The 19,096-nt window shown below is 56.3% G+C and overlaps 1 protein-coding gene across 1 annotated transcript in view; it reads left to right on the top strand.

Annotated features, from left to right (window-relative positions):
* Positions 1-19,096, top strand: part of HUWE1 (HECT, UBA and WWE domain containing E3 ubiquitin protein ligase 1) — a 157,587-nt gene that overhangs the window by 82,636 nt on the left and 55,855 nt on the right. The window contains exons 50-57 of the mRNA XM_056510874.1: positions 2,467-2,565; positions 2,647-2,780; positions 4,792-4,963; positions 7,517-7,745; positions 9,961-10,139; positions 11,136-11,225; positions 12,683-12,831; positions 14,560-14,608. Coding sequence (XP_056366849.1) covers positions 2,467-2,565; positions 2,647-2,780; positions 4,792-4,963; positions 7,517-7,745; positions 9,961-10,139; positions 11,136-11,225; positions 12,683-12,831; positions 14,560-14,608 — 1,101 coding nt within the window. The remainder of the gene's footprint in view (positions 1-2,466; positions 2,566-2,646; positions 2,781-4,791; positions 4,964-7,516; positions 7,746-9,960; positions 10,140-11,135; positions 11,226-12,682; positions 12,832-14,559; positions 14,609-19,096) is intronic.

The following is a 19,096-nucleotide window of genomic DNA, read 5'->3' as shown; positions in this document are numbered from 1 at the left end:
GAGTGACCACTAAGTGACTGCTGAGTGACCACTAAGTGACTGCTGAGTGACCGTGAGTGACCACTGAGTGACCGCTGAGTGACCATGAGTGACTCATGAGTGACCCTGAGTGACCGCTGAGTGACCATGAGTGACCGCTGAGTGACCAAGAGTGACTGCTGAGTGACCACTGAGTGACCGCTGAGTGAGCATGAGTGACTGCTGAGTGACCATGAGTGACTGCTGAGTGACCACTGAGTGACCATGAGTGACCACCAGTGGCTGCTGAGTGACCACTAAGTGACCATAAATGACTGTGGAGTGACTGTTGAGTGACCATTAGTGACCATTAGTGACTGCTGAGTAACTATGAGTGACCATGAGTGGTCATTAGTGACCATGAGTGACCGTGAGTGACCACTGAGTGACCATAAATGACTGTGGACTGACCGCTGAATGACCATTAGTGACTGCTGAGTGACACTGACCATCACTGAGTGAGCATTAGTGACCACTGAGGGACCAGTGAGTGACTGCTGAGTGACCACTGACTGCTGAGTGATGGCTGAGTGACCTCTGAGTGACCCTGAATGACGCTGAGTGACCCAGAGTGACCAGTGTGTGACCCTGAGTGACCTGGAGTGACCAATGTGTGACCACTTAGTGACCCTGAGTGACCACTGAGTGACCAGTGTGTGACCATGAGTGACTCCTGAGTGACTGCTCGGACAGCAGAGGGACCCCCTGGACATCAGGGTGACCCCCTGATCATCGTGGTGACCCCCTGGATATTGGGGTGACGCTCTGACTGTTGTGGTGGCCTCTGGACATCAGAGTGACCCCCTGGAAATTAGGGTGACCCCCTGGCCATCGAGGTGACCCTCTGGACATTGTGGTGACCCCTGACCCTCAGGGTGACCCTCTGGCCATCGAAGTGACCCCCAGGACATTGGGGTGACCCCCTGGAGATTAGGGTGACTCCCCAGACATTGTGGTGACTCCCTGACCATCAGGGTGACCCCCTGGATATTGGGGTGACCCGTTGACCCTCCTGGTGACCCCCTGACCCTCGTGGTGACCCCCAGGACATTGGGGTGACCCCCTGCCCCTCGTGGTGACCCCTTGACCCTCCTGGTGACCCCCTGACCCTCGTGGTGACCCATGTTGATCCCCTGACCATCAGGGTGACCGCCCAGGACATTGGGGTGACCCCCTACCCCTCGTGGTGACCCCTGACTGTTGTAGTGACTCCCTGACCATCAGGGTGACCCCCTGGATATTGTGGTGACCCCCTGACTGTTGTGGTGACCCCTGGACATCAGAGTGACCCCTTGACCCTCCTGGTGACCCCCTGCCCCTCGTGGTGACCCGTGGTGACCCCCTGACCCTCAGGGTGACCCCCAGGACATTGAGGTGACCCCTTGACCCTCCTGGTGACCCCCTGACCCTCAGGGTGACCCCTGACTGTTGTGGTGACCTCTGGAAATCAGAGTGACCCCCTGGCCATCAAGGTGACCCCTGGATATCGGGGTGACCCCTACCCCTCAGGGTGACCCCTGTGACCCCGCTGTGTCCCCCTGTGACCCCCCGTGTCCCCCTGTGACCCCACTGTGACCCCTGTGACCCCTGTGCCCTCTGTGACCCCGCCATGCCCCATTGTGTCCCCCTGTGACCCCGCTGTGCCCCCTATGACTTCTGTCCCCCCCGTGACCCCGTTGTGTCCCCCTGTGACCTCGCTGTGCCCCCTGTGACCTCTGTACCCCCTATGACCCCCCTGTGCTCTCTGTGACCCCACTGTGACCCCTATGACCCCCCTGTGACCCCCTGTGTCCCCCTGTGACCCCTGTGACCCCGCCTGTGTCCCCGCTGTGACCCCCTGTGTCCCCCTGTGACACCACTTTGACCCTGTGACCCCCTGTGACCTCGCTGTGACCCTGCTGTGCCCCCTTGTGACCATGCTGTGATCCCTGTGCCCCCTATGACCCCCCTGTGACCCCCTGCGACCCTGTGACCCTGCTGTGACCCCCTATGACCCCCCTGTGACCCCACTGTGACCCCTGTGACCCTGCCGTGCCCCCCTGTGACCCCACTGTGCCTCCCTGTGTCCCTATGACCCCACTGTGATCCCCTGTGACCCCCGTGACCCCCTGTGACCCTGCTGTGACCCCTGTACCCCCTATGACCCCCCGTGACCCCTATGACCCCCTGTGACCCCTGTGACCCCGTCCCCCCCTATGACCCCCCTGTGACCCCTATGACCCCCCTGTGACCCCTGTACCCCCTATGACCCCCCTGTGACCCCGCTGTGTCCCCCTGTGACCCTCCTGTGACCCCCCTGTGTCCCCTCTGACCCCCTGTGACCCCCTGTGACCCCCCTGCCCCCCCCCGCTGTGACCCCGCTGTGCCCCCTGTGACCCCTGTCCCCCCCCGTGCCCCCCTATGACCCCGCTGTGACCCCACTGTGACCCCCGTGCCCCCCGTCCCCAGTGAGCCGCTCGGGCGAGGACGAGTCGCAGGAGGACGTGCTGATGGACGAGGCTCCGTCCAACCTCAGCCAGGCCTCCACCCTGCAGGCCAACCGCGAAGGTGGGCGCCGCACCGGGGGGTTCCAGGGGATTTTGGGGTGATTTAGGGGGTCTCACCCCCACCCCGGCCCCCTCCCCACAGACTCCATGAACATCCTGGACCCCGAGGACGAGGAGGAGCACACGCAGGAGGAGGACAGCAGCGGCAGCAACGAGGACGAGGACGACAGCCAGGACGAGGAGGAGGAGGAGGAGGAGGAAGATGAGGATGATCAGGTGGGGGATGGGGGGTGCTGAGGACACCCCAAAAATATTGGGGGGGGGGGGTCACCCTGAAATATCGGGGTCACACCTGAGTAATGGGGGGATCTCTGCAGCTGTGCCGGTTTTGGGTCGGGGGAGCAATTCTGGGGTAAAGTGCCACCGAATTTTGGGTCTGGGGGTGCAATTTTGGTCAGGGGTGCAATTTTGGGTCTGGGGGAGGAATTCTGGGTCAGGGGGTGCAATTTTGGGTCAAGGTGTCCCCAAATTTTGGGTCAAAGTGCCCCCAGATTTTGGGTCGGGGGTGTCACTTGGGGTCAGAATTCACAATTTTGGGTTAAAATGCCCCCAAATTTTGGGTCTGGGGGAGGAATTTTGGGTCAGAACGCACAGTTTTGGGTTAAAATGCCCCAGATTTTGGGTCTGGGGGAGGAATTTTGGGTCAGGGGTGCAATTTTGGGTCAAGGTGTCCCCAAATTTTGGGTCTGGGGGTGCAGTTTTGGGTCGGGGGTGTCACTTGGGGTCAGAGCGCACAGTTTTGGGTTAAAATGCCCCAGATTTTGGGTCAGGGGGAGGAATTTTGGGTCAGAGTGCCCAGTTTTGGGTTAAAATGCCCCCAAATTTTGGGTCAGGGATGTAATTTTGGGTCAGGAAGTGCAATTTTGGGTCAAGGTGCCCCCAAATTTTGGGTCGGGGGTGCAATTTTGGGTCAAGGTGCCCCCAAATTTTGGGTCTGGGGGTGCAATTTTGGGTCAGGGGGTGTCACTTGGGGTCAGAGCGCACAGTTTTGGGTTAAAATGCCCCAAATTTTGGGTCTGGGGGAGGAATTTTGGGCCAGAGTGCCCAGTTTTGGGTTAAAATGCCCCCAAATTTTGGGTCAGGGATGTAATTTTGGGTCAGGGGGTATCACTTGGTGTCAGGGCGCCCATTTTTGCGTTAAAATATCCCCAAATTTTGGTTCAGGGGGTGCAATTTTGGGTCAGGGGGTGCAATTTTGGGTCAGGGGGTGCAATTTTGGGTCAAGGTGCCCCCAGATTTTGGGTTGGGGGTGTCACTTGGGGTCAGAATTCACAGTTTTGGGTTAAAATGCCCCCAAATTTTGGGTCTGGGGGTGGCATTTGGGGTCAGGCTGCTCCCATTTTGGGGGTCAGGGTGCCCAGTTTTGGGTCAAAGTGCCCCCAAATTTTGGGTCGGGGGCTGCAATTTTGACTCCAAACTCCCCAATTTTGACTCCAAATTCCCCAGTTTTGGATCAGGGGCTGCAATTTTGACCCCAAACCCCCCAAATTTGAGCCCAAACCCCCCAAATTTGACCCCAACCCCCCCAAATTTGACCCCAAACCCCCCAAATTTGACCCCAAACTCCCCAAATTTGACCCCAAACTCCCCCAGTTTTGAGTTGGGGGCTGCAATTTTGACTCAAAATTCCCAATTTTGGGGTGAGGGGGCTGCAATTTTTACCCCAAACCCCCCCAAATTTGAGCCCAAACCCCCCCAGTTTTGGGTCAGGGGCTGCAATTTTGGCTCCAAATTCCCCAGTTTTGGGTCAAACCACCCCCAGTTTTGGATCAGGGGCTGCAATTTTGACCCCAAACCCCCCAAATTTGAGCCCAAACCCCCCAAATTTGACCCCAAACCCCCCAAATTTGAGCCCAAACTCCCCCAGTTTTGGGTCAGGGGCTGCAATTTTGGCTCTGAATTCCCCAGTTTTGGGTCAAACCACCCCCAGTTTTAGATCAGGGGCTGCAATTTTGACCCCAAATTTGAGCCCAAACCCCCCCAAATTTTGACCCCAAACCCCCTCAAATTTGAGCCCAAACTCCCCCAGTTTTGGGTCGGGGGCTGCAATTTTGGCTCCAAATTCCCCAATTTTGACTCCAAATTCCCCAGTTTTGGGTCAGGGGCTGCGATTTTGACCCCAAACCCCCCAAATTTGAGCCCAAACCCCCCTATTTTCACCCCAAACCCCCCAAACTTGAGCCCAAACCCCCCAAATTTGGGGTGCTGACCCGGGGGGTCCCGCCAGGACGACGAGGAGGGCGAGGAGGGCGAGGAGGAGGAGGACGACGACGACGGCTCCGAGATGGAGCTGGACGAGGACTATCCCGACATGAACGCCTCGCCCCTCGTGCGCTTCGAGCGCTTCGACCGCGACGACGACCTCATCATCGAGTTCGACAACATGTTCTCCAGCCCCAGTACGGACTGGGGGCACTGGGAGGGACTGGGGGGGAGGGAAAGGGGACTGGGAGGGGACTGAGAGGGACTGGAGGGGACTGGGAGGGGACTGGGAGGGACTGGGAGAGCACTGGGGGGACTGGAGGGGAGGGAAAGGGAACTGGAGGGGACTGGGAGGGGACTAGGAGGGAGTGGGAGGGACTGAGAGATCACTGGGGGGGACTGGAGGGGACTGGGAGGGACTGGGAGGGGACTAGGAGGGAGTGGGAGGGACTGGGAGAGCACTGGGGGGACTGGAGGGGACTGGGAGGGACTGGGAGGGGACTAGGAGGGAGTGGGAGGGACTGGGAGAGCACTGGGGGGACTAGAGGGGAGGGAAAGGGGACTGAGAGGGACTGGAGGGGACTGGAGGGGACTGGGAGGGACTGGGGGGGAGGGAAAGGGGACTGGGTTATATTGGGAGGGAGGAAAAGGGGACTGGGTTATACTGGGAGGGGACTGAGAGGGGACGCAGAGGCACTGGAGGGGACTAGGAGGGAGTGGGAGGGACTGGAGGGGAGGGAAAGGGGACTGGGGGCACTGGGGGGCACTGGGAGGGAGGGAAAGGGGACTGGGTTATACTGGGAAGGACTGGCGGGGAGGGAAAGAGGACTGGGGTGGAGGAAAAGGGGACTGGGAGGGACTGAGTTATACTGGGGGGGGACTGAGAGGGCACTGGGAGGGAGGAAAAGGGGACTGGGTTATACTGGGAGGGACTGGAGGGGACTAGGAGGGGACTGGGAGGGACTGGGGGGGAGGGAAAGGGGACTGGGTTATACTGGGAGGGGACTGGGGTGGAGGAAAAGGGGACTGGGGGGGACTGGGAGGGGACTGAGAGGACTGGAGGGGACTGGGAAGGACTGGGGGGAGACTGGGAGGGGACTGGGGAGGAGGGAAAGGGGACTGGGAGAGCACTGGGAGGGAGGGAAAGGGGACTGGGTTATACTGGGAGGGGACTGGGAGAGAGTGGGAGGGGACTGGGGTAGACTGGGAGGGGAAAGGTGGCACTGGGAGTGACTGGGAGGGGACTGGGTTATACTGGGAGGAGATATTTTTTTGGGATATTCCCCCCCCCCCTCGCCCAATCCCTCCCCATATTTTTTAGGATATTTTCCTCCCCTAGTCCTGGATCCCTTCCCATATTTTTTTGGTTTATTTCCCCCTCTAACCCAAATCCCTCCCCATATTTTTTTAGGATATTTTCCCTCCAGTCCCCAATCCCTCCCTGTATTTGTTTGGGATATTTCCCTCCAATCCCTCCCTGTATTTTTTTGGGATATTTTGCCCTTCTGACCTCCAATCTCTTCCCATATTTTTTTGTGCTATTTCCCCTCAGTCCCCAATCCCTCCCTGTACATTTTTGACCTGTTTCCCCCCTCTAACCCCCATTTCCCCATTGCAGCTGACATCCCCCCAGTACTCAATACCTCTCCTTGTTTTTTAGGATATTTCTTCTTCCAATCCCCAATCCCTCCCCATATTTTTTTAGGATATTCCCTCCAATCCCCAATCCCTCCCTGTATTTTTTTGGGCTATTTCCCTCAACCCCCAATCCCTCCCGATATTTTTTTGGTTTATTTCCCTCTCTAACCCACATCCCACCCCATATTTTTTTAGGATATTTCCCCTCCAAATCCCCAATCCCTCCCTGTATTTTTGACCTGTTTCCCCCCTCTAACCCCCATTTCCCCCATTCCAGCTGACATCCCCCCAGTACTCAATACTGTGTTTTTTGGGTTATTTCCCCGTCCAATCCCCAATCCCTCCCTGTATCTTTTTTGGGATATTCCCCCCCAATCCCTCCCCATATCTTTTTTAGGATATTTTCCCTCCAATCCCCAATCCCTCCCTGTATTTTTTTGGTTTATTTCCCCCTCTAACCCACATCCCTCCCCATATTTTTTTGGCTATTTCCCCTCAATCCCCAATCCCTCCTTGTATATTTTTGACCTGTTTCCTCCCCTCTAACCCCTCCATTTCCCCCATTGCAGCTGACATCCCCCCTGTACTCAATACCTCTCTGTGTTTTTTAGGATATTTCCTCTTCCAATCCCCAGTCCCTCCCCATATTTTTTTGGGCTATTTCCCCTCCAATCCCCAAATCCCTCCCTGTATATTTTTGACCTGTTTCCCCCTCTAACCCCCATTCCCCCCCCATTGCAGCTGACATCCCCCCAGTACTCAATACTGTGTTTTTTGGGTTATTTCCCCCCTCTAACCCCTCCATTTCCCCAATTCCAGCTGACATCCCTCCAGCACTTAATACTGTGTTTTTTGGGTTATTTCCCCCTCCAGTCCCCAATCCCTCCCTGTATTTTTTTTTGGGATATTCCCCCCCAATCCCTCCCCATATTTTTTTGGTTTATTTCCCCCTCTAACCCATATACCTCCCCATATGTTTTTTTTCGGCTATTTCCCTCCAATCCCCAATCCCTCCCCATATTTTTTTGGTCTATTTCCCTCCAATCCCCAATCCCTCCCTGTACATTTTTGACCTGTTTCCCCCCCTCTAACCCCCATTTCCCCCATCTCAGCTGACATCCCCCCCTCCCCGGGGAACATCCCGGCCAGCCACCCTCTGCTGGTGCGGCACGCGGAGCACGGGGCGCTGGGGCTGGGGGCCGGCGCGGGGGGGGCGCGGCTGGCGCAGGGGCTGGGCCGGAGCCAGCGCACGCTGCGGCAGCTGACGGCCAACGCCGGGCACACCATCCACGTGCACTACCCCGGGGCACGGCAGCCAAACCCGCCACTCATCCTGCAGAGGTGAGAGAGTGATCCTGGGAACAGCCCTGAGCCCCCAAACCCACCCTGGGATCAGCCAAACTCACACTGAGATACCCCAAATCCGCACTGAGATACCTCAAACCCGCACTGAGATACCCCAAATCCACACTGAGATACCCCAAACCCACCCTGGGGTCAGCCAAACCCACCCTGGGAACCCCCAAACCCACACCATCCACGTGCACTACCCCGGGGCACGGCAGCCAAACCCTCCATTGATACTGCAGAGGTGAGAGAACCCCTAAATCCACTGAGAGTACCCCCAAAATATCACTGGGGTCAGCCAAACCCACCCTGGGAACCCCCAAACCCACACCATCCACGTGCACTACCCCGGGGCACGGCAGCCAAACCCGCCACTCATCCTGCAGAGGTGAGAGAGTGATCCTGGGAACAGCCCTGAGCCCCCAAACCCACCCTGAGATACCCCAAACCCACACTGAGATACCCCAAACCCGCACTGAGATACCCCAGACCCACCCTGGGGTCAGCCAAACCCACACTGAGATACCCCAAATCCACACTGAGATACCCCAAATCCACACTGAGATACCCCAAACCCACACTGAGATACCCCAAACCCACACCATCCACGTGCACTACCCCGGGGCCAGGCAGCCAAACCCGCCACTCATCCTGCAGAGGTGAGAGAACCCCTAAATCCACTGAGAGTACCCCCAAAATATCACTGGGGTCAGCCAAACCCACACTGAGATACCCCAAACCCACCCTGGGGTCAGCCAAACCCACACCATCCACGTGCACTACCCCGGGGCACGGCAGCCAAACCCTCCATTGATACTGCAGAGGTGAGAGAACCCCTAAATCCACTGAGAGTACCCCCAAAATATCACTGGGGTCAGCCAAACCCACCCTGGGAACCCCCAAACCCACACCATCCACGTGCACTACCCCGGGGCACGGCAGCCAAACCCGCCATTGATACTGCAGAGGTGAGAGAGTGATCCTGGGAACAGCCCTGAACCCCAAAATCCACCCTGAGAACCCCAAACCCACCCTAGGAACCCCCAAACCCACACCATCCACGTGCACTACCCCGGGGCACGGCAGCCAAACCCGCCACTCATCCTGCAGAGGTGAGAGAGTGATCCTGGGAACAGCCCTGAACCCCAAAATCCACCCTGAGATACCCCAAACCCGCACTGAGATACCCCAAATCCGCACTGAGATACCCCAAACCCACCCTGGGATCAGCCAAACTCACACTGAGATACCCCAAATCCACCCTGGGAACCCCCAAACCCACACTGAGATACCCCAAACCCACACTGAGATACCCCAAACCCGCACTGAGATACCCCAAACCCACACTGAGATACCCCAAACCCACACTGAGATACCCCAAACCCACCCTGGGAACCCCCAAACCCACACCATCCACGTTTGGCACGGCAGCCAAACCCGCCACTCATCCTGCAGAGGTGAGAGAGTGATCCTGGGAACAGCCCTGAGCCCCCAAACCCACCCCAAATTTGGGGTCCTACACACCCACCCAGGGGTCTGACAGCCCCCAGCACCCCCATTAACCCTCTCTGTGCCCCCCTCAGGCTCCTGGGTCCCTCTGCAGCCGCTGACATCCTGCAGCTGAGCAGCAGAGCCGGGCTGTGCCCCTAACCAGGGGTCCCACAGCCCCAATTTAGGGTGTGACACCCCCCAAACACCCCCAGTTAACCCCCTCTGTCCCCTCTCCAGGCTCCTGGGTCCCTCTGCAGCCGCTGACATCCTGCAGCTGAGCAGCAGCCTCCCGCTGCAGAGCCGGGGTGTGCCCCCAGCCAGGGGTCACAGAGCCCCAGTTTGGGGTCCCACAGCCCCAGTCTGGGGTCTGACACCCCCCAAACACCCCTCTGACCCCCCATTTTCCCCAATTTAGGCTCCTGGGCCCCTCAGCAGCCGCTGACATCCTGCAGCTGAGCAGCAGGGCTGGGGTGTGCCCCCACCCTGAGGGTCCCACAGCCCCAATTTAGGGTGTGACACCCCCCAAACACCCCCATTAACCCCCCATGTCCCCTCTCCAGGCTCCTGGGCCCCTCTGCAGCCGCTGACATCCTGCAGCTGAGCAGCAGCCTCCCGCTGCAGAGCCGGGGTGTGCCCTGACCCTGAGGGTCCCACAGCCCCAATTTAGGGTGTGACACCCCCCAGACACCCCTCTGACCCCCCATTTTCCCCTCTCCAGGCTCCTGGGTCCCTCAGCAGCCGCTGACATCCTGCAGCTGAGCAGCAGCCTCCCGCTGCAGAGCCGGGGCCGGGCCCGGCTGCTGGTGGGCAATGAGGACGTGCACATCATCGCCCGCTCCGACGACGAGCTGCTGGACGACTTCTTCCACGAGCAGGGCACGGGGGGCAGCCAGGCAGGCGAGTGGCACGGGGGGCATGGGGACATGGGGACACCTGGGGACATGGGGACACCTGGGGACATGGGGACACCTGGGGACATGGGGACAGCCACAGCCAGGCAGGCGAGTGGCACAGGGGGACACTGGGGGACATCTGGGACACTTGGGGACATCGGGACACTTGGGGACAGCCACAGCCAGGCAGGAGAGTGGGCACAGGGGGACATTTGGGGACATCTAGGGACACTTGGGGACAGCCACAGCCAGGCAGGAGAGTGGGCACGGGGGGCATGGGGGGACACTGGGGACATGGGGGACATTTGGGGACATGGGGGACACTTGGGGACAGCCACACAGCCAGGAGAGTGGCACGGGGGGACATTTAGGGACATGGAGGACATGGGAGACACTGGGGACATGGGGACACCTGGGGACAGCCACACAGCCAGGAAGGAGAGTGGGCACAGGGGGACATTTGGGGACATGGGGACACTTGGGGACAGCCACAGCCAGGCAGGAGAGTGGGAACGGGGGGACACAGGGGGACACTTGGGGACATGGGGACAGCCACAGCCAGGCAAGTGAGTGGGCACGGGGGGGGACATCTAGGGACATTTGGGGACATGGAAGGGACATGGGAACAGTCAGGCAGGTGAGTGGGCATGGGGACGTTTGGGGACATGGGGGACACTTGGGGACAGCCACAGCCAGGCAGGCAAGTGGGCACGGGGGGACACCTGGGGACATGGGGGACACCTGGGGACATGGGGGACATTTGGGGACATGGGGGACACTTGGGGACATCTGGGGACATTTGGGGACAGCCACAGCCAGGCTGGGCACAGGGAGGACACAGCAAGGACATTTGGGGACACGTGGGAGGGGGGGACAGGGAGTGACCCTCACAGCCAGGCAGATGAGTGGGCACAGGGGACATTTGGGGACACAGGAGGGACAGGAAGAGACCCCAAAACGTGGCACAGACCCCTCCAAAGCCCCCTCCCCTCCCCCCCAGGGACCCTGTCCAGCATCCCCACGGCGCTGACCCGCTGGACAGAGGAGTGCAAGGTCCTGGACGCCGAGAGCATGCACGACTGCGTGTCTGGTGAGAGCCTGCAGGGACCCCTGAGCCCTGCAGGGACCCCCAGAGCTCTGCAGGGACCCCAGAGCTCTGCAGGGACCCCCAGAGGGACCCCAGAGCCCTGCAGGGACCCCCAGACAGACCCCAGAGCCCTGCAGGGACCCCAGAGCCCTGCAGGGACCCCCAGAGCTCTGCAGGGACCCCCAGAGCTCTGCAGGGACCCCAGACAGACCCCAGAGCCCTGCAGGGACCCCAGAGCCCTGCAGGGACCCCCAGACAGACCCCAGAGCTCTGCAGGGACCCCCCAGAGCCCTGCAGGGACCCCCAGAGCCCTGCAGGGACCCCCAGAGGGACCCCCAGACAGACCCCAGAGTCCTTCAGAGACCCCCAGAGCTCTGCAGGGACCCCCAGACAGCCCCCAGAGCCCTGCAGGGACCCCTAGACCCCTTCAGGGACCCCCAGAGCCCTGCAGGGACCCCCAGCCAGCCCCCAGACCCCCTGGGACACCCCTGGGACCCCCAGCCAGCCCCCAGACCCCCCTGGGAACCCCCTGGCCAGCCCCCAGAGCCCTGCAGGGACCCCCAGACCCCTGCAGGGACCTCCTGGGCAGCCCCCAGACCCCTGGGACACCCCTGGGAACCCCCAGCCACCCCCAGACCCCCTGGGCAGCCCCCAGACCCCTTCAGGGACCCCCTGGCACCAGAGGATCCCCCTGGAACCTCTCTCTGGGCATCCCCAAGGAAGCCCCCAGACCACCCCAAGCCCCTGGTTTCCCTTGTCAGTGGTGAAGGTGCCCATCCTGGGGGTCCCACACCCCCTTTATTGCCCCCCAGTGGTGAAGGTGCCCATCCTGGGGGTCAGGGTGCCCATCCTGGGGGTCCCAAACCCCCCCTCATCCCAATCTCCCCACCCCCCAGTGGGGAAGGTGCCCATCCTGGGGGTCCCACACCCCATTTATTGCCCCCCAAATCTCCCCCCCAGTGATGAAGGTGCCCATCCTGGGGGTCAGGGTGCCCATCCTGGGGGTCTCAAACCCCATTTATTGCCCCCCCAGTGGTGAAGGTGCCCATCCTGGGGGTCCCACACCCCATTTATTGCCCCCCATTTCCCCCCAGTGGTGAAGGTGCCCATCCTGGGGGTCAGGGTACCCATCCTGGGGGTCCCACACCCCCTTTATTGCCCCCCATTTCCCCCCAGTGGTGAAGGTGCCCATCCTGGGGGTCCCTCACCCCAAATCTCCCCCCAGTGGTGAAGGTGCCCATCCTGGGGGTCAGGGTGCCCATCCTGGGGGGTCCCTCACCCCAATTTCCCCCCCAGTGGTGAAGGTGCCCATCCTGGGGGTCCCTCACCCCAAATCTCCCCCCAGTGGTGAAGGTGCCCATCCTGGGGGTCCCTCACCCCAAATTTCCCCCCCCCAGTGGTGAAGGTGCCCATCCTGGGGGTCCCACACCCCCTTTATTGCCCCCCAATTTCCCCCCCAGTGGTGAAGGTGCCCATCCTGGCCCGCCTGGAGGCGCTGCGGGACGAGGAGCTGGACGAGCGGCGCGAGAAGCGGCGGCGCCAGGCGGCCGAGGACGAGGCCAAGGGCGCCGAGCGCGGCCCCGACGACAAGGACGGCGCCGAGGCCCAGGTCAGACCCCCGGGCTGTCCCCAGCCTGTCCTGGGGACACTGGTGCCATCTGGGTGTCCTGGGGGACACTGGTGCCATCCATGTGCCATTGGTGCCATCTGGGTGTCTTGGGTGTCACTGGTGCCATCCATGTGCCATTGGTGGCATCTGGGTGCCATTGGTGCCATCCATGTGCCATTGGTGCCATCTGGGTGTCCTGGGTGACATTTGTGCCATCTGGGTGTCCTGGGTGGTACTGGTGCCATTTGAGTGTCACAAGTGCCATTGGTGCCATCCATGTGCCATTGGTGCCATCTGGGTGTCCTGGGTGCCACTGGTGCTATCCATGTGCCATTGGTGCCATCCATGTGCCACTGGTGCCAACTGGGTGTCACAAGTGTCATTGGTGGCATCTGGGTGTCCTGGGTGGTACTGGTGCCATTTGAGTGTCACAAGTGCCATTGGTGCCATCCATGTGCCATTGGTGCCATCTGGGTGTCCTGGGTGGTACTGGTGGCATCTGGGTGTCCTGGGTGCCACTGGTGCCATCCATGTGCCACTGGTGCCATCTGGGTGTCACAAGTGTCATTGGTGCCATCTGGGTGTCCTGGGGGACACTGGTGCCATCTGGGTGTCCTGGGGGACACTGGTGCCATCTGAGTGTCCTGGGGACACTGGTGCCATCCATGTGCCACTGGTGCCATCTGGGTGTCACAAGTGTCATTGGTGGCATCTGGGTGTCCTGGGTGACACTGGTGCCATTTGAGTGTCACAAGTGTCATTGGTGCCATCCATGTGCCACTGGTGCCATCTGGATGTCCTGGGGGACACTGGTGCCATCTGAGTGTCCTGGGGACACTGGTGCCATCCATGTGCCATTGGTGCCATCTGGGTGTCACAAGTGTCATTGGTGGCATCTGGGTGTCCTGGGTGACATTGATGCCATTTTGTTGTCATTGGTGCCATCCATGTGCCACTGTTGCCATCCATGTGCCATTGGTGCCATTTGAGTGTCACAAATGCCATTGGTGCCATCTTGGTGACATTGATGCCATCCATGTGCTATTGGTGGCATCTGGGTGTCCTGGGGGACACTGGTGCTGAGTGTCACAAGTGTCATTGGTGCCACCTTGGTGCCATTGGTGCCATCTCTGTTCTGTGGGTGCCATTGGTGCCATCTGGCTGCCGTGGGTGTCATTGGTGCCACTGGGTGCCATTGATGCCATTGGTGTCCTGGTGTCCCCATGGGCACCCAGTGTCCCCATTGATGCCCCAGTGTCCCCATTGGTGCCCCAGTGTCCGCATCAGTGCCCCAGTGTCCCCATGGGTGCCCCAGTGTCCCCATCAGTGTCCCAATGTCCCCATTGATGCCCCAGTGTCCCCATGTGTGACCCAGTGTCCCCATGGGCACCCAGTGTCCCCATCAGTGTCCCAGTGTCCCCATCAGTGTCCCAGTGTCCCCATCAGTGCCCCAGTGTCCCCATGGGTGCCCCAGTGTCCCCATGTGTGACCCAGTGTCCCTGTATGTGACCCGATGTCCCCATCAGTGCCCCAGTGTCCCCATTGACCAAAAAAAACCCAAAAAACCCCCCAAAAAATAAAAAAAGTCCCCCCAAAAAAACCCCCCCAAAAAAAAACCCAGAAAAAAAACCAAAACCCTCGAAAAAATCCCAAAAAAACTCCAAAAATCCCAAAAAAAAAACCCCAAAAAAACCCCAAAACCCCTCAACCCTTTCCTCTTCCCCACAGGACTCCGCACCCAAACCCAGCTGCGCTTCCGCCGAACTCACCCCTTCAGGTAAACCCCAGCGACCACCCAAAAAAACCCCCAAAAAAACCCCAAAAAACCCCAAAAAATCCCCAAAAAAACCCCAAAAAAGCCCCAAAAAGCGCCGAAGTCCGCAGCGCCCGCAGCCTGGAGCCGGCGCCGCGCGGGCTGAGGTAGTAGATTGTATAGTTGGAGGGTCACACCCCCGGCTGGAGATAACTATACATTCTACTGTCTTCCTCGCGCGGCGCGCGCCGCCGCCGGGGGGGAGGGGAGGGGGGGGAGGGGAGGGGGGGGTGGGGGGTGGGGGATGGGGGATGGGGGAGGGGTTGGGATGGGGGTTTGGGGGGTTTAATGGGTTTATTGGGGGGTTTAATGGGGTTTTTGTGGGATTGGGATGGTGGGTCTGGGGGGTTTAATGGGGTTTCTGGGGGGTTCTTCTCCTTTTTTTGGGGTGGGGTCTCCCCAGATTTTGGGGTATCCTTTGGGTTTCTGGGGTTTTCTCCTTTTTTTGGGGTGGGGTCTCCCCAGATTTTGGGGTGATCCATTGAGTTTCTGGGGATTTTTTCCTTTTTTTGGGGGGCATCCCTTGGGTTTTTGGGGTTTTCTTCTTTTTTTGGGGAGGGATCCCTTTGGTTTTTGGGGTTTTTGGGGTTTTGGGATTTTTCTCCTTTTATTTGGGGAAGGATCCCTTTGGTTTTTGGAGTTTTTGGGGGGTTTAATGGGGTTTTTGGGGGGGTTTAATGGGGTTTTTGGGAGGATGTTTTGGGAGGTTTTTGGGGGTTTTCTCCTTTTTTTGGGGAAGGATCCCTTTGGTTTTTGGGGTTTTTGGGGGGTTTAATGGGTTTTTTTGGGGGGCATCCCTTTGGTTTATTGGATTTTCTCCTTTTTTTTTAGGGGTTTTCTCCTTTTATTGGGAGGGGCATCCCTTGGGAATTTGGGGTTCTTTTTTTTGGGGTGGGGTCTCCCCAGATTTTGGGAGATGCTTTGGATTTTCTCCGTTTTTTGGGGAGGATCCCTTTGGTTTTTGGGGTTTCGGGGTTCTTCTCCTTTTTTTTTGGGATGGAGTCTACCCAGATTTTGGGGTATCCCTTGGGTTTTGGGGTTTTCTCCTTTTTTTGGGGAAGGATCCCTTTGGTTTTCGGGGTTTTCTCCTTTTTTTGGGGTAGGGCATCCCTTGGGTTTTTGGTTTTGGGGTGGGGTCTCCCCAGATTTTGGAGGGATCCTTTGGGTTTTTGAGGGTTTTCTCCTTTTTTTTTGGGGTGGGGTCTCCCCAGATTTGGGGGCCTGGTGGAGGGGTGAGAGATCCCCTCAGCTCATCGGGATGGGGGGGAGAGGGGTTGGGATGGGGGTTTGGGGGTTTAATGGGGTTTCTGGGGGAATGTCTTGAGTGTTTTGGGAGATTTTGGGGGGTTTTCTCCTTTTTTTGGGGTGCAGGATCTCTTGGGGTTTTGGTTTTGGGGTGGGGTCTCCCCTGATTTTGGGAACATCCCTTGGGTTTTTAGGGTTTTGGGGATTTTCTCCTTTTTTTGGGGAGCATCCCTTTGGTTTTTGGGGTTTTCTCCTTTTTTTTTGGGATGGAGTCTACCCAGATTTTGAGGGTATCCCTTGGGTTTTTGGGGTTTTTTTCCATTTTTGGGGGAGGGATCCCTTTGGTTTCTGGGGTTTTCTCCTTTTTTTGGGGTGGGGTCTCCCCAGATATTGGGGGAATCCCTTGGATTTTCTCCTGTTTTTGGGGAGGGATCCCTTGGGATTTTGGGGGGATCCTTTGGATTTTCTCCTTTTTTTGGGGTAGGGCATCCCTTGGGTTTTTGGTTTTGGGGTGGGGTCTCCCCTGATTTTGGGGGGAATCCCTTTGGTTTTTGGGGGATTTTCTCCTTTTTTTTGGAGTGGGATCTCCCCAGATTTTGGGTACATCCTTTGGATTTTCTCCTTTTTTTTGGGGGGGGAATCCCTTGGGTTTTGGGGGTATCCCTTTGGTTTTGGGGATTTTGGGGTATTTTCTACTTTTTTTTGGAGTGGGGTCCCCCCAGATTTTGGGGATCATCCCTTCGGTTTTTGGGGGTTTTCTCCTTTTTTTGGGACAGGGGATTCCTTAGGTGTTTGGTTTTGGGGTGGGGTCTCCCCTTATTTTGGGGGGATCCTTTGAGTTTTTGGTTTTTTTTTTCCTTTTATATGGTGGGGGATCCCTTGAGATTCTGACATTTTCTCCTTTTTTTGGGGTGGGGTCTCCCCAGATTTTGGGGGGCTGGGGGAGGGGTGAGAGATCCCCTCAGCTCATCACAACGTGCAGGAGTGGGGTTAGAATGGGGGATTTTGGGGGTTTCATGGGATTTTTGGGGGTTTAATGGGATTTTTCGGAGGTGTAAATGGGATTTTGGGAGGTTTTAATGGGATTTTTGGGAGGTTTAATGTGATTTTGGGAGGTTTTAATGGGATTTTTGGGAGGTTTTAATGGGATTTTTGTGGTTTAACGGGGTTTTTGTGAGGTTTTAATGGGATTTTTGGGAGGTTTTAATGGGGTTTTTGGGAGGTTTTAATGGGGTTTTTGTGAGGTTTTAATGGGATTTTTGGGAGGTTTTAATGGGATTTTGTGGTGTTTTAATGGGATTTTTGTGGGTTTAATGGGATTTTTGGGAGGTTTTAATTGGATTTTTGGGAGGTTTTAATGGGATTTTTGGGAGGTTTTAATGTGATTTTTGGGAGGTTTTAATGGGGTTTTTGTGATGTTTTAATGGGATTTTTGGGAGGTTTTAATGGGATTTTTGGGAGGTTTTAATTGGATTTTTGGGAGGCTTTAATGGGATTTTTAGGAGGTTTTAATGGGATTTTTGTGATGTTTTAATGGGATTTTGGGAGGATTTAGTGGGATTTTTGGGAGGTTTTAATTGGGATTTTTGATAGGTTTTAATGGGATTTTTGGGAGGTTTTAATGGGATTTTTGTGGTGTTTTATGGGATTTTTGTGATGTTTTAATGGGATTTTTGTGGGTTTAATGGGGTTTTGGGAGGTTTTAATGGGGTTTTTGGGAGGTTTTAATGGGGTTTTTGTGATGTTTTAATGGGATTTTTGGGAGGTTTAATGGGATTTTTGTGGGTTTAATGGGATTTTTGGGAGGCTTTAATGGGATTTTTGGGAGGTTTTAATGGGGATTTTTGGGAGGTTTTAATGGGGATTTTTGGGAGGTTTTAATGGGATTTTTGGGAGGTTTTAAAGGGGATTTTTGGGAGGTTTTAATGGGATTTTTGTGGGTTTAATGGGATTTTTGGGAGGTTTTAATGGGGTTTTTGGGAGGTTTTAATGGGATTTTTGTGCTTTAATTTTTTTTTGTGCTTTAATGGGGTTTTTGGGAGGTTTTTTTTGGGTTTTTGGGGAGGTTTGGGGTGGTTTTGGTTCTGGGGTGGGAGGGGATTTCTTTGAGTTGTTTCCTCACCCCCTAAATTATTTTCATCCCAAAATTATCTTCTTCCTTTAAATTGTTACCTCCCCCCCCTCCAAAAATTGTTTCCTCTTCCCAAATTTTCTCCCCTTTTTAAATTATTATATCCCCCCTAAAATTGTTTCCTCCCTCCAAATTTTCTCCTCCCCCTAAAATTGTTTCCTGCCCCAAAAAATTATTTTCACCCCTAAATTGTCTCCTCTCCCCAAATTTTTTTTCTCATAAATTTTCTTCTCTCCCAAATTTTCTCTTTCTTTTAAATTATCTCCCCCCCAAATTTTCTGCTTCTCTTAAATTGTCTCTTCCCCCCAAATTTTCTTCTCCCCCAAATTTTCATCTCCCCCTAAAATTATTTCCTCCCCCCAAAATTGTCTCCACCCATAAATTGTCTCCTCCCCCCAAATTTTCTTTCCCTTTTAAATTGTTTTCTTCCCCAAAATTTTCCCTTCCCTAAATTTTCTCTCCCCCAAATTCCTCCCCAAAATTTTTTTTCTCCTTCCAATTTTCATCTCCCCTAAAATTATTTCCTCCCCCAAAATTATTTCCACCCCTAAATTCTCTCTTCCCAAATTTTTCCTCTTCTAAATTGTTCCTCCCCCCCCCTAATTTTCTTCTTCCCCTAAAAATTGTTCCTCCCCCCAAATTCTCTCTCCCCCAAATTCCCTCCTCCCCAAAATTTTCTTCTCTCCCAAAATTTTCATCTCCCTCTAAATTGTTTTCTCCCCCCAAAATTATCTCCACCCCTAAATTTCTCTCCCCCCAAATTTTCTCCTCTTCTAAAATTGTTTCCTCCCCCCAAAATTCTCTCCCCCCTAAATTTTCTCCTCCCCCAAATTTTTCTCCTCCAAATTCCCTCCTCCCCAAATTTTCTCTCCCCAAATTTCCATCCCTGTCAAAAACTCTTCTAAAATTCTTCCCTCCCCCCAAAATTCTCCCCAAATTCTCTCCCACCATTTGAAACCCCCCTTTTAATTTTTTTTTTGGGGAAAAAACCGGGGGGGTGGGATATTTTTGGTGATGTGGTGAGTTCCCAAATTTTTGGCCCCGCCCCCCCCACCATGATCCTTCCCCCCCCACCC

The sequence above is a fragment of the Oenanthe melanoleuca genome, chromosome 25 (assembly GCF_029582105.1).
Source record: "Oenanthe melanoleuca isolate GR-GAL-2019-014 chromosome 25, OMel1.0, whole genome shotgun sequence".
Lineage (NCBI taxonomy): Eukaryota > Metazoa > Chordata > Aves > Passeriformes > Muscicapidae > Oenanthe > Oenanthe melanoleuca.
Note: the sequence above shows the minus strand (reverse complement) of the source record. Positions and strands in the feature narration are given on the sequence as shown.